The sequence below is a fragment of the Drosophila miranda genome, chromosome XR, assembly GCF_003369915.1.
Source record: "Drosophila miranda strain MSH22 chromosome XR, D.miranda_PacBio2.1, whole genome shotgun sequence".
In the NCBI taxonomy this organism is placed as follows: domain Eukaryota; kingdom Metazoa; phylum Arthropoda; class Insecta; order Diptera; family Drosophilidae; genus Drosophila; species Drosophila miranda.
The window spans coordinates 13,616,202-13,628,453 of NC_046674.1; the positions used below are offsets into that span (position 1 = coordinate 13,616,202).

The following is a 12,252-nucleotide window of genomic DNA, read 5'->3' on the forward strand; positions in this document are numbered from 1 at the left end:
TTAATGGGTCTTAAATTTGTTCGAGGCCCCTGGCTCGAGGGTAGAAGCTTGCTCAAAAAGCATTTAAAATGTTACACAATATTTGCCTTTATATGCCTTCTTTGCATTAATTGCGAGCAAGTACCAGAGTTTGCTACTATATGCTACCCGTTCCCTGTTTGCAGGCATTTAGCAACAAAGTTTCTCCTTCGCTCCCTGATGTGCAGCTTAATTACTCTGGGATTTTCACATTTGTTTTCCTTTGCCGAGTTGTGTGTAAATAGGAAAAACTGCAACAATTAATGCTGCGTCGCGTTTTTCTCTTAATTGTATTTGTCTACATGCACTTACAATATGTACTCAGTGTGAATACCCCCATTTGCGGTGGGGCTCGGCTCAGCTCAGCGGGGACTTGGGGCAAACACTTGTTGAATCGAATGATATGGCTGTGCATTTCAGAGGTATGCGAACAAGTGTTAATGGTGGCCGCCAAGTTTCAGGGCCTCAATGAAATGATTAGCACCTTGTTGGAATAAATTGATTGGATTCAAATTCCGAACTAATATGATGCGAATGAAAAACAATAGCCTTTTATTGACTCAAAAGTTCACCGCTCTGGGATCTCATTAAATCGAAAATTTCTGTGGAACTCCTTAATCGCTGCTCGTCTTTAATCGTCTTCGTACACACAAGGAAGTATGTAATTTAATTCCAGGAAGGAGAAATCCTTAAAAAACAGGAACTTCCGTGTGTTTCACCTGCTACCTACACTATCGCTGCATATCGCATTGCCAGTTAATTTGATTGACATTTATCCGCTCTCTTTTTTTTTGTCGTTTTTGCTCGGTATGTTCGTCCCATGAAAGGGGACCTGGATAGGGGGCGTGGGCCTCCGTGGGCGTCCCTGGGCGTCCGTATCAATGGCCCGTTCCCGTGTGTCTTTAGCCGTGTCTGGGGCCCCGGTCTGCTGCCCGACTGGGTCTACACTCCACAGTCTCTACACTTGACACAGTGTTTGCACTTTGCGCTGATTTAATCTTTTCGTTGCCGTTGGCTGAGTGTCTGGTAAGGGGAGATGGTCTCTGTTCTGTTCCTGGGTCTGGGTCTGGGTCTGCGACTGGGACTTGGTCTGGATCCCGATTGCGCTGCCTGGTGCCTTCTGCCCCCTGGTTTCCCCTGGTGCCACAGTTGGCGCGTGATAAAGAGCAAGAAACGCGATGGGACAACGAACAAAAAAAGTAAAAAAAAACTAAAAGGGAAGAAAGAAATCCGGCTGTTTGCCTTTGGTTTTTAGGTGTCGCCTCCTCATCGACGGCATCTTCATGGAGGAGGACTCCGATTCCGTTTGAAGAGTGCAAGCGAAGAGGGAATAAAGAAAAACGCTGGAATTATTGAACATCTGATGCAGTTATGATAATGTCAAGGCATTTCCACTCAAGTGGCAGTTTGGCTAGATGCCGATTATGACAGGCAAATGGAAGAGTTATTGGAAATTAATGCAAGCCACCCCGAAGACCACCCCCTCCTCGGACAGAGGACATCGATTTGGGTCAATAATGGTTCAATGAATAGAGCAACTTGCAGTCCTAAATACTTATAAAAGCTCCTCTTTTTGTGGGTTCATTTCGATTAAGTTTCAAACTATTTATGACATTGATGCATATTAAAACCATCGGCAAGGGTATTAGAGCCACAAAGCACCAAAATTTATGGATAATTTCCAGCTTTGTTATATCCACAGACCAAACCACCGCGCCACCATATTTATATATGTACATATATAGGAGTGTTATATGTATATATGTAGATGCTTTTTGCAGGAGCCCACAAACTTGTGTGGTCCAAACAATATTTATAATAATTTACAAAATTTATGTAAAAACTTTTTTGTTGTTGTGTGGCACACAGACGCAGTTAATTTGGCCAAGTTTTTGCGGCCTGTTTGGCGGTCAATTGTGTAATTTGTTTGCTCTATATATATGTACATACAATATATACGTATCGTACAAATGTAAATACATATATACTTGAGGAAAAGTGGGTGCTTCGGATTTCATTTACATGTCCAGCCAGGCCTTTCTGCAGACCAGTAGCTACGGACTATACCATTTTGTAACGCGAAACGTACCCAAACTTGGCTCGTTTTAATGGAAACATGGGCTTACTATTATAGAAACGACAATGTTTAACAAATGCACAGCAAACGCTCGAATTTGGATCCGAAAATGATACAGATATGATACTTGTGTCGTTCAGTTTGTGGCAGGGAAAGTATCAGTCATAGTAGCTCTCGGTTGAGAGCCTTTTGCGATACTTATTTTGCGTTTCAAGGTTTCCTGGGGGGGGGGGGCATGTCTCCAGTAACAGTACTATACCTACAGATAGAAGTCGTCTCTTGGTTGGGGGAGGTACTTTTACCGTCTGCTTCTGCTATACAATATGGTCCATGGTGGATTAAATCTGATGTCCTCTGGGTATTACATAAAAATTATTGGATAAATAAAATTCTGGTAACGTTCTCTTCACTTAAACTGTAACCTCATGTAATCTGTAATTGTTGGTTAGTTAGCATACTTCTCTCAGGGCTCCATTGAAAAGTGATGTCTGGGCGAGGAGCACCATTCCTGTCGTCCTGACAATAGCTGCACTTTGCTGTGGCTTTATTTTTTCTCTTCCTTCGTGTAGGCGTGGCAGTGGCCATAACGGGCCTAAGCTATAATTTAAGCCCGCAACGTGTTATCAGACTTAATATGTAATACATTCGCTGGTGGTCAGTGGGGGAGGGGGGGGGAGCAAGGGTGTCGAGTGTTCCTCCGCAAAGTTGGTCAAAACAATGGAAGCCAAGCCCTCTCTCCCTATTGTTCCGCACTCGCTCTCTCCCTCTCTCTCTCTCTGTGTCTCGCTCACTCTATGTGTTTTTGGCCCTTTTGTTTTGGTTTATTGTTTTTGAAATGCACATAAAATGCGTTTTGCTTCTGTCCATTGTGTTCCAATGCAAGCGTTTGCGACTCATATATTATTGATGGCTCTGGATAACAGTGGAATGGATGGAGCGTATTGTGGATGCCCCACACAGCACACACAGAGGGCTCTATTTTGTGGACCAGCAAGCATACAATGTGAGCCGCACACGATTTACGAATTTAAAATCTACTTTTTGCATACGAAATTGGATCGATAAAGTTGTTTGCCCAATTGATTGTTGCTATACCCGTGTTACTAGTACAGCAGTAGTACTTACATCTATACATAGGTAAAATGGGTAGTATCTCATTACAAGTATCTCAATATCTGGTTTTAAGAACCAGAATTTCAGAGACACTAGAACCCAAGTCAAGAAAAAGCTTTGCAAGCCAGAATTTGAAATAAATTAAATATATTTAACAGATTTTGTTATGTGCCACATATATACATATGTATTTATGCAAAGACATTACACTGAGAGAAAAATGGCACAGTAAAAAGAAGCACACCCATACATATATAAATTAAGTATTCGATTTTTCAGTACAAACAGAATTTTTATTTTATTTAAATATAAATGTTGTAAAAAGTTTTTTTGTAAGAAATCTATTTAATTTCAATATGTACATACATATGTACATATATTAAATATGCATAATTAATTGAAATATGTATATTTTCAATATGAAACATACATTTATATATTTTGTATGAAATATATTAAGCTCAAATTGTATCATATTAATGTCAAAATGTAAGTGAAAACACTTCCATTCCAAAATGGTATAAATATTTAAATCTAAGTGAAAATATTCGGCGCTCAGGGCCTTCTTCTCTGAGTGTATTTAGGTTATTTAACAAAATTTATCAAGGCCGTCTGATTATTAAAGCCGGAATATCAAAATACATTTGCCACATGTTTTGTGGCACTTCTCCTATTTTGTGGCAACTTAAATTAAATTCCCACTAAATATGGTATAGTGTAGGTATTTGTTTGTTGATTACCGTTTACTCGTACCCGTACTATGGCAAAGATCGAAGCTTTCGAGAAAAGTTCCCACTTGAGAGATAACAATTTTAAAGCTTTACCATGGAATAGGGTTTTGGTTCTATTGCGAAATAAGCTGAAAGCTTTCCACGAAAGCTCGCCAACTTGTTTATTTACTTGGCTTGGCTGCTATCAGTTCTACTCATTTCAAAAAGAGATTGCGGCCATGATACGTCGTGCAGTGGTGCATCAGGGCATCAGGGCCATGTCCAGCCTGGCTGGGGTCCAGGTTATCTCCAAGAAGAACCTGGATCCGGCAGCTTCCAGCTCCTCGTACATGGAGCAGCTGGAGGGGGAGTGGAATACAGCGAAACCCTTCGAAGAGATCCCCGGTCCGACACGCTGGCAATTGTGGCGAGGCTTCCAGAAGGGCGGGGAGTTCCATCACCTGGATATGGCCGAGCTAATGGACCTTTATCGGTCGAGATTCGGGGACATGGTTAGGGTGCCGGGCCTGTTCGGCATGCCCACCACTGTGTTCACCTTTAAGGTGGAGAACTTCGAGCGGATCTACCGCACCGAGGGACAGTGGCCAGTGAGAGGGGGAGCCGACCCAGTGCTGCACTATCGAGCAAATCGAAAGGATGGATTCTTCAAGGACTGCGTTGGACTGTCCAGCAAGTAGGTAGGCCATTATGTTCGCCAGAGTTCCCAGTTGCTGATCTTCATTTCCAGTGGTCCGGAGTGGGGCCGTCTGCGCAGCGCGGCGAACCCTGTGCTGATGCAGCATCGGAATGCTAACCTCTACTTGGAGCCGATGCAGCGCGTCAACAACCAGTTCATAGATCGCATCAGGGCCACGCGGGACAAGGAGTCACTGGAGATGCCTGGAGACTTCCTCGATACCATAAACACACTGACCTTTGAGTCTGTGGCTGTGGTGGCGTTGGACCGGGAGCTCGGCCTATTGCGGGACTCCGATCAAAAGCCAGAGGCCAAAGAGCTATTCAGGAACATCAAGATCTTTCTGCAATCGTTCTTCGATCTGGGCATCAAGCCGTCGGTGTACAAGTACATCAGCACGCCCACGTACCGAAGATTCAGTCAGGCGTCGGATGCGATCTTTGACACCTGCTCGATGTACGTGAACGAGGCTGTGGCACGGATAGATGGCCAGTCGGCCGCAAAGCGGGAGGGCCGAAGGAGTATCTTGGAGCAGCTGCTGCAAATCAATCGGAAGTTCGCTGTAGTCATGGCCATGGACTTGCTCTTTGGCGCAGTGGATACCACCACCTCGGCCCTAGCTGGAGTCCTTCTGAGCCTGGCGAAGAATCCCAAGCAGCAGCAAATGCTGCGCGAGGAGATAGTGTCCATGCTGCCCCAGCCGGACCGCCAGTTCACGCTGGCCGAGATGAAATCGCTTCCATACCTGCGTGCCTGCATTAAGGAATCGATGCGCATGTTCCCCGTCACCTTCGGCAATATCCGATCTGCGGGAACAAATGTCGTGCTGGATGGCTATCGCATACCCCAGGGCACGAATCTCCTGATGCTCTCCAGTAATATGCTGCGCGACGAACGCTTCTATCCCCGACCCAACGAATTTCTGCCAGAGCGGTGGGCACGCCCCCAGGACGACGACAGCGCCGAGTCGCCTCTCCGAAATAATTTGAATCCATTCGTCTACCTACCGTTTGGCTTTGGGCCCCGCATGTGTGTTGGCAAGCGCATAGTGGACCTCGAAATGGAGCTGACCGTGGCCAATCTGGTCCGGAACTTCCACATAGAGTTCAACTACCCCATTGAGAATGCCTTCAAGCGCTCGTTCCTAAACATGCCAAACATCCCACTGAGATTTAAATTCACCGATGTTAAATATTCATAAATAACACTAATGAGCAATGCATTTTCAAAAATGGCTGCCATATTCGAATACTTTATTTCTAGTTCCTTACCGTTTCCCATCAAAGTGTAAATTTTTTTAAAAATGTGGCTACCGAAGGTCTTAGGGTCTGAGCATAGGAACTGGTTTTCTCTTACGCTGTATAACGTTTTATTTGTTTGACCTGTAAAACCTTTTTTTGAAAAGATCCAATAAAAGCAAGTATTTCAAATAAGCCAGTCAGGTGGTAAATTGATTCATTAATCGAACAAAATTATGTGGGCGTAGCTGAGGATTCTATTTAGCTAGTAATATTCGACGGAATATCAAAAACGAGGAATATGTATAAACTCGTCAGTATATTTAGGGTATATTTTTAAAGTGAGACGGTATATTTTGGTATATTGCTGAGGGTGAGACCGTATATCTTATCGAAAGGTGCGCTGTCACACTGAAATAAAGTGATTCATAATAAACTCACAAAATTCCTTATTTTCAGTTGAGAACCAACTGAAAACCTTTTTACCTCATTTGAAATAGTAAATTCATCAAGCTGGGTAACGACATGTCCACCTCATCAATGGAAAGTAAGTTGTTCAGTTCGATGACGCCATACACCAGCAGACACCCAGACAAAGAATCTTTCTCACCCACACCCTCCCCCAACAGAACACCTCTTTAATCTAAAATTTGCGGTGAAGGAGCTGGAGCGCAACTCCAAGAAATGCGATAAGGAGGAGAAGAAGGAGAAGGCCAAAGCCAAGAAGGCCATCCAAAATGGCAATATGGATGTGGCCCGCATTCATGCAGAGAACGCCATACGCCAGAAGAACCAGGCCGTCAACTACTTGCGCATGAGTGCTCGCGTCGATGCCGTAGCCAGTCGGGTGCAGTCCGCCCTGACTACACGGAAAGTCACTGGCTCCATGGCTGGCGTGGTCAAAGCCATGGATGCGGCCATGAAAGGGATGAATTTGGAGAAAATCTCATCGCTAATGGAAAAGTTTGAGTCACAATTCGAGGACTTGGACGTGCAGAGCTCAGTGATGGAGGGCACCATGTCTGATACGGTGACCACTTCGGTGCCCCAGGGCGATGTCGACAATCTGTTGCAGCAAGTGGCCGACGAGGCAGGCCTCGAACTGAACATGGAGCTGCCCAGCGGCGTGCAGAGCCAGACAATTGGCGCCTCTACCACCCAGGTCTCGCAGGAGCAGGATGAACTCACGCAGCGTCTGGCACGCCTAAGGCAGGCTGAATAAAACGAGGGAGACGCACTATAAGGAACTCCCTGCCAGCATTCGATGCCGTTGAATTTTTGTTTTAGCATTTAAGTACCGAAATATATGAATAAGAATTATGTATTAGCTTTGACTCTTAAATATACATATAAAAGTGCAAGAATCAATTAATGTCAGCCTATTTCAGGATGTGGCTGCTGCTGCTTTGTGGAATTGAGATTGGGTTGCGGCGTTTTTGGACTTGCACGCTGCTTCCGGGGCTTCCGTGCAGGAGTTGCTGGTACTGTTCCTCCATCTGGGGCTTGTTTGTTCTTCGGCTTCGGCCCTCGTCGCTTTTGCTCTGTTTTCCCCTTGGGATGTGGCGCCACCATGGGCACTAAGCGCCAGTTATCGCCATGTTTGTCCAGCCGACGCTTTAACATCTCCACATCGAAATTCCGCCGTCGCAATGTCTTTTTTATGGCATTAACTCTGAAATTAACTCAACAATTGATTCACCTCGAAAGTACCTTGCGATATTTTGATGCCTACCTCATAACACAGCGCTCATTGTCCGCCTGTATCTTCTGGCATTTATCAAAGAGCCTTTCCACTAACTGCTGGTATACGAGCGACTTTTTGTTAAGCAACATTTTTTAATTTGTTTGCGGTCCGAAGGTGCTAGGACCATCATCACTGAAGAAATAATTTTGTACGATAAATTAATAAGTTTTCTACAAAATGGGAACAACACAGGGATGAACGTAACGATATTTCAATCGACATGGACCGATACATATCATCCATATCGGATAAAGTGCAAGGTGTGTAATCTAGACAGGGAGGTAAGTACAATTCGTCAATTAATAAATAGTTCTAGCGAAATCTTTTTAGAAAATAAATTCAGCATTTAACGTAGTAATAAATAACAAAAACTGCTTAAATGAATCAGGTTTAGAGCGACTGAAACCACCAGAACGAAAGCGCGACTGTCTGGCAACGCATTGGCATTGTAGATACGAAAAGAAAACAAATCGAATTTTTTAAATTACACTGTGCTGCCAGAGGAATCTTCCACTAAACAATAAACGTAAGGCATGTCTGCGAATGCAACTGCCTTGAACATGCCAACGTCTGCAGCACCGGTGCCGGCGGCCGCTGCTCAAAGCCCCACTACACGCAAAGCGATTGCAAACAACTTTCGCGAACTGACCAAAGACCCAAAAAAACTGGACGAAGCCGCCAATCAGCTGTATGAGTCGCTCCTGGAAGACGCTGTGACCGGCATTTTCATCGAGGTTCATCATTTGCGGAAAATCGGCAATCTGTCGGCCCTGGACGGAGTGGCCGAGGAGTCGGCGCACCGCATTTGCGATGTTCCAAATTTGGATATATTTGGTGTCTCCACGGCCAAGAAGGCCATTGATTGCACCTGCCCAAACTGTGATCGACTGGTGGCGGCAGCACGTTTCGCCCCACATCTCGAGAAGTGCATGGGCATGGGCCGCATTTCGTCCCGCATTGCATCCCGCCGTCTGGCGACCAAGGAGGGCACCAGTGCCAGCTCGAATTCCTCCTATGTGCATTCCGGAGCCAATGCAGGCGGCACCGACGACGAGGACGATGTCGACTGGTCATCTGATAAACGCAAAAAGAAATCCACACAAAACTCGCGTAACAATGGCTCCAAAAAGAACAATGGCAAAACTTTTTAAACAGCTCCCGGCCAAGTGGTGCAATAATTGAGAAATGTATTAAATTTCCATGCATTGTACAAACAAACAATTAGTTTCCATATTTGTCTATTGCGTAAACGCGAACATGGTCAATCACCAGCGTAGGCTGCGGCCAATTCTCTTTTGTAAAGATCTCTTTAATCAGCTTGCCAGCTTGTGGAAAGGTATTTGAAAATTTGTCTTTTTTATGTTCCTTCATCAGAACCTCATCGTCGAAGTTCATAGCACCGCCAGCAGTAAGGCCCAGTACCAGATAACACTGTTTGTTGAACGGAACGGAACAGAAAGGTAAAGGTTTGTCAAGATTTACAAGAAGATAAAATATCAAAAATAAAGATCCACCCTCTCATCACCTCACCTCATCATTATTGAACTTTGAGAGGATTGCCGAATTGGTTATTGACCCAAAGAACTCGCCATCTACCTTGAAAGCGATTTGATCACTCGTCCAAATTATGGTATAGTCATGAAAATCTTCGGAATAATGGCTGACATTCGTTTTAATAACCCAATAGTCCGTATGCTGTCTATCTGATTCGGTGTTCCAGATGAGAGCACTTCCGAACAGCGATCTACCATCAAAAGTATTATGATGTTTATCTTGGAGCAAATTGTTACCCCTAGCGTAGAGCCGTATTTGATCGGCGAAATTATCAGCAAAGTGATTCTTCTTCGACTGCAAAGCCAGATCTGCAAGGAAAAAGTGAGCGATGCGATCTGTGCTCCATGTCTCATCTGTCTCGTCTGATCCACTTACATGGAAATAGCCAATTGCCTTTGGGCATTCGGGCCCTTATCTCCACTCTTCCGAATTTGAAGGAGAACTGGTTCGAGTGTATCTTAGCAGACCACGCAGGGGGAAGGTTGTGCCAAGCAAAGACTTCGATTGGGCCACACTCCTCCGTGCGCTTATCGCTTAAGCTTGTACAGCTTTTCAGTTTAAAGTATGTGTTACGACGGTATTTGGCTATGGCTATCTTAATGTGCAGCTTGTTGTCGGATACATACGAATTTTTTGGATCGGACACAAAGGCCACATATTCCTGATTCTGTCCACCAGTATAACGCATTTTAACCTCATGTTTCCAATTATTTTTGATGCTTTGACCATTATCAAAGTTGTCCTCGAAGAGTAGTTCCCCGCTCGTAAACTCTCTCGTGTTCCCAGATTCTGTCACCGACTCTTCTCTGATTTCTTCCACTGGCTTACATTTCGAGAGCAGAGTCTCGACATCAATTTTTTTGTTGGATGACCCAGGGACATCCGAGTGGACCGTTCCATCCTTATCGACAGTGTATACAGAACTCATGCTGCTGATCACGTTGTTTGTCCTTTCCACCAGAGTCTGAACCCTCAGCCAGGCATTCTTGGCAATATTCTTGGGGAGCGACATCTTTGCTTGCCAGGGGCTCTGCGACCTGTACGAGTAGCTGTTGTTCACACATTCATCTGTCTGTACCTCAACTTGAAAAAGTAAAGACTGGACGCCTTCAAGCTGCCCTGGTAGCGATATGTACAGCTCATTATTATTTATTTTCACCACTGCGTCCGGCAAATCGAGTGCACTCAAGGAACCCAGCAGCAGGTTGGTCAGCCAGAAGATCACACACCTACTCTTCATAATGGACAAAGAGAAACTGAGGCTTTGCACGACTTGTGATTGCACAGCGATCCAATCGTATCATTGCGCGAAGCGATAACCTCTAGGTTTCAATACGCATATGTGCATACCCCTGATGGCCAGTAAACAAACCTACTCGTACATACAGTATGGAAGAAAGAAGTTTTTACTATGCGTTGAAAAAACGAACATGAAAAGCGAACATGACTCAACTAGCCCTGGATCCAAAAAAGGGGGGATTTTCCCATATATTGATAAGCTTAGACTTCTAGTCTATGACGTAAAAACTTGATAGTTTCATTGTTCATAATCGGTAATGGAATAAACTCTGAGGGATCTAATGACTAACTCGGAATCAAAGTTATGCAAATATAGATTTCGAATTCCGCCATTTATGTTGTTTCGGAAAGGTTTTTGGTCTGGAAAAATACGTGAGTCGGGGAAATTATACTCTCCTCCGACAGTCAATCCCAGCTGAATGTGGCACTGCAAGGAAACAGGATTCATACGATATACTTGTTGTTCTATGTGCATACTTCAGACACAGCCGCACCTTGCCCTCACTCAACTCGTTCAGGATGTCCGTGTCGGTGATTTCGGCGTAGGGACGTCCATCCACCTTGAAAATAATGATGTTTTTCTTCCAAATAGCCGAATAAGTGTGAAAGTCTTCGCCAAAGTGCTTGCCGACAGAGACATGCCGCATAGCCTCATGTCTGTTCATATCGACAATGGCTCCGCCGAAGAGGCTCTTGCCGCCAATCTCGTTCCCAGCAATGTCCTTGAGTTGCTTGTTGCCTCGGACAATGGCAATGCGAATGGATGCCGAGTTAATTTTGGATTTCAGCGAGAGTACTGTATGAAAATTTTAAATATTAAATACATTTTTATTTCGATGGTTCTTCGCATGGCCATAAGTACCTGGGAACAGCCAGTCTCCAATTGGCAGCTTGGCTTCTATTTCGATTCGGCAATATGTGAAATCGGACATAGAATTAATGCTGGCCGAATTAAAGGGTGGCCAATATTTTTTTGACTGTATTTTATATTTACTGTAGCCGCAGTAAACTTTCTCTTTGGTCGACCAGGTGCAATTTTTCAAATAAAATGGATTGGCCCGGCTATACTTGGACGGGGTGACTCGCAGATGTAAGGCACTGTCTTTCACATATGAATTGATCCCGTTATGCACAAAGGCCACACTCTCGTAGTAGGGATTGGGAAGCTGTGAATGCTCCATGTGTTGCCAATTATTTCTCCAACTTTCGTTCTCAAATGTTTCACTGAAGATCATTCGTCCACCGCATTCACAAGCCTGTCCATTGAATACAGAATCTGTTGGGATGCAAAATCTCTGGGGATGCTTTAGTGCCTCGCAATCCGAGGGCCGTCTTGTGCCGATGGTGTATTTCCTGACCGGCTTCAGACCAGAGTTTCTTGTCCCTCCTCTGGGTGTAATCTTGAACGACTCGCTAATTATCTCGCATTGATACGTTTCAACAACGACCGAGACTCTAAGGGTATCATTTAGGTACTCCTTCACAGCCCAGGGGTGTCCTACATTTGGGTCGACTCTGTAATTAAAGGCTGGATCCTCATTTTCACAGTGTTCGGTGTAAAAAAACACCGAACAAATGTTTTGGTCGTCTATGAAATTTCATATTCATTACCGATTAACAAAAAAGATATGCAAACACAATCACAAACTCACCTGGCAGCGATACCCAGACCCATTCATCGTTTTTCGTATCATTTACCATCGGCTGAATCTGAAAAGCCCCCGAACCGAGCACAAGAACAGCTAACGAGAGCAACAAAAGTCCCGGGCTCATCATCTTCGATGCGAGGCACAACTAAACTG

The 12,252-nt window shown here is 44.5% G+C and overlaps 6 protein-coding genes across 6 annotated transcripts; 3 read left to right on the forward strand and 3 right to left on the reverse strand.

Moving 5' to 3' along the window:
- The first annotated feature begins 4,129 nt into the window (after positions 1-4,129).
- On the forward strand, positions 4,130-5,871 carry LOC108153543 (probable cytochrome P450 12c1, mitochondrial). The gene is made up of 2 exons (XM_017283611.2): positions 4,130-4,612; positions 4,667-5,871. Exons 1-2 carry the CDS (start codon positions 4,158-4,160, stop codon positions 5,814-5,816), a joined length of 1,605 nt encoding a protein of 534 aa, XP_017139100.1. The 5' UTR covers positions 4,130-4,157; the 3' UTR covers positions 5,817-5,871.
- Positions 5,872-6,255: 384 nt separating this feature from the next.
- On the forward strand, positions 6,256-7,214 carry LOC108151639 (charged multivesicular body protein 1b). Its single transcript, XM_017280345.2, has 2 exons — positions 6,256-6,400; positions 6,483-7,214. Exons 1-2 carry the CDS (start codon positions 6,379-6,381, stop codon positions 7,073-7,075), a joined length of 615 nt encoding a protein of 204 aa, XP_017135834.1. The 5' UTR covers positions 6,256-6,378; the 3' UTR covers positions 7,076-7,214.
- On the reverse strand, positions 7,157-7,801 carry LOC108151640. Its single transcript, XM_017280346.2, has 2 exons — positions 7,586-7,801; positions 7,157-7,525 (listed from the first exon to the last, which is right to left on the reverse strand). Exons 1-2 carry the CDS (start codon positions 7,684-7,686, stop codon positions 7,228-7,230), a joined length of 399 nt encoding a protein of 132 aa, XP_017135835.1. The 5' UTR covers positions 7,687-7,801; the 3' UTR covers positions 7,157-7,227.
- Positions 7,802-7,908: 107 nt separating this feature from the next.
- On the forward strand, positions 7,909-9,121 carry LOC108151638 (SAGA-associated factor 11 homolog). The gene has a single exon (XM_033387253.1). The coding sequence runs from the start codon at positions 8,131-8,133 to the stop codon at positions 8,746-8,748; it is 618 nt and encodes a 205-aa protein (XP_033243144.1). The 5' UTR covers positions 7,909-8,130; the 3' UTR covers positions 8,749-9,121.
- On the reverse strand, positions 8,742-10,414 carry LOC108151636 (gram-negative bacteria-binding protein 2-like). The gene is made up of 3 exons (XM_017280341.2): positions 9,527-10,414; positions 9,128-9,459; positions 8,742-9,028 (listed from the first exon to the last, which is right to left on the reverse strand). Exons 1-3 carry the CDS (start codon positions 10,389-10,391, stop codon positions 8,819-8,821), a joined length of 1,407 nt encoding a protein of 468 aa, XP_017135830.1. The 5' UTR covers positions 10,392-10,414; the 3' UTR covers positions 8,742-8,818.
- A 120-nt stretch (positions 10,415-10,534) lies between these two features.
- On the reverse strand, positions 10,535-12,248 carry LOC108151635 (gram-negative bacteria-binding protein 2). Its single transcript, XM_017280340.2, has 4 exons — positions 12,103-12,248; positions 11,313-12,038; positions 10,945-11,246; positions 10,535-10,877 (listed from the first exon to the last, which is right to left on the reverse strand). Exons 1-4 carry the CDS (start codon positions 12,224-12,226, stop codon positions 10,689-10,691), a joined length of 1,341 nt encoding a protein of 446 aa, XP_017135829.1. The 5' UTR covers positions 12,227-12,248; the 3' UTR covers positions 10,535-10,688.
- Between the last annotated feature and the right edge of the window lie 4 nt (positions 12,249-12,252).

Coding starts and splice junctions, on each gene's coding strand:
- LOC108153543 (XM_017283611.2), top strand. CDS start 4,158: ATGATACGTCGTGCAGTGGTGCATCAGGGCATCAGGGCCATGTCCAGC. Junction 4,613..4,666: donor TGCGTTGGACTGTCCAGCAA/GTAGGTAGGCCA, acceptor CTTCATTTCCAG/TGGTCCGGAGTGGGGCCGTC.
- LOC108151639 (XM_017280345.2), top strand. CDS start 6,379: ATGTCCACCTCATCAATGGAAA. Junction 6,401..6,482: donor GTCCACCTCATCAATGGAAA/GTAAGTTGTTCA, acceptor CTCCCCCAACAG/AACACCTCTTTAATCTAAAA.
- LOC108151640 (XM_017280346.2), bottom strand. CDS start 7,686: ATGTTGCTTAACAAAAAGTCGCTCGTATACCAGCAGTTAGTGGAAAGG. Junction 7,526..7,585: donor AATGAGCGCTGTGTTATGAG/GTAGGCATCAAA, acceptor AGTTAATTTCAG/AGTTAATGCCATAAAAAAGA.
- LOC108151638 (XM_033387253.1), top strand. CDS start 8,131: ATGTCTGCGAATGCAACTGCCTTGAACATGCCAACGTCTGCAGCACCG.
- LOC108151636 (XM_017280341.2), bottom strand. CDS start 10,391: ATGAAGAGTAGGTGTGTGATCTTCTGGCTGACCAACCTGCTGCTGGGT. Junction 9,460..9,526: donor AGGCAATTGGCTATTTCCAT/GTAAGTGGATCA, acceptor TTTTCCTTGCAG/ATCTGGCTTTGCAGTCGAAG. Junction 9,029..9,127: donor CAAAGTTCAATAATGATGAG/GTGAGGTGATGA, acceptor TTCAACAAACAG/TGTTATCTGGTACTGGGCCT.
- LOC108151635 (XM_017280340.2), bottom strand. CDS start 12,226: ATGATGAGCCCGGGACTTTTGTTGCTCTCGTTAGCTGTTCTTGTGCTC. Junction 12,039..12,102: donor GGTCTGGGTATCGCTGCCAG/GTGAGTTTGTGA, acceptor GAAATTTCATAG/ACGACCAAAACATTTGTTCG. Junction 11,247..11,312: donor TGGAGACTGGCTGTTCCCAG/GTACTTATGGCC, acceptor ATTTTCATACAG/TACTCTCGCTGAAATCCAAA.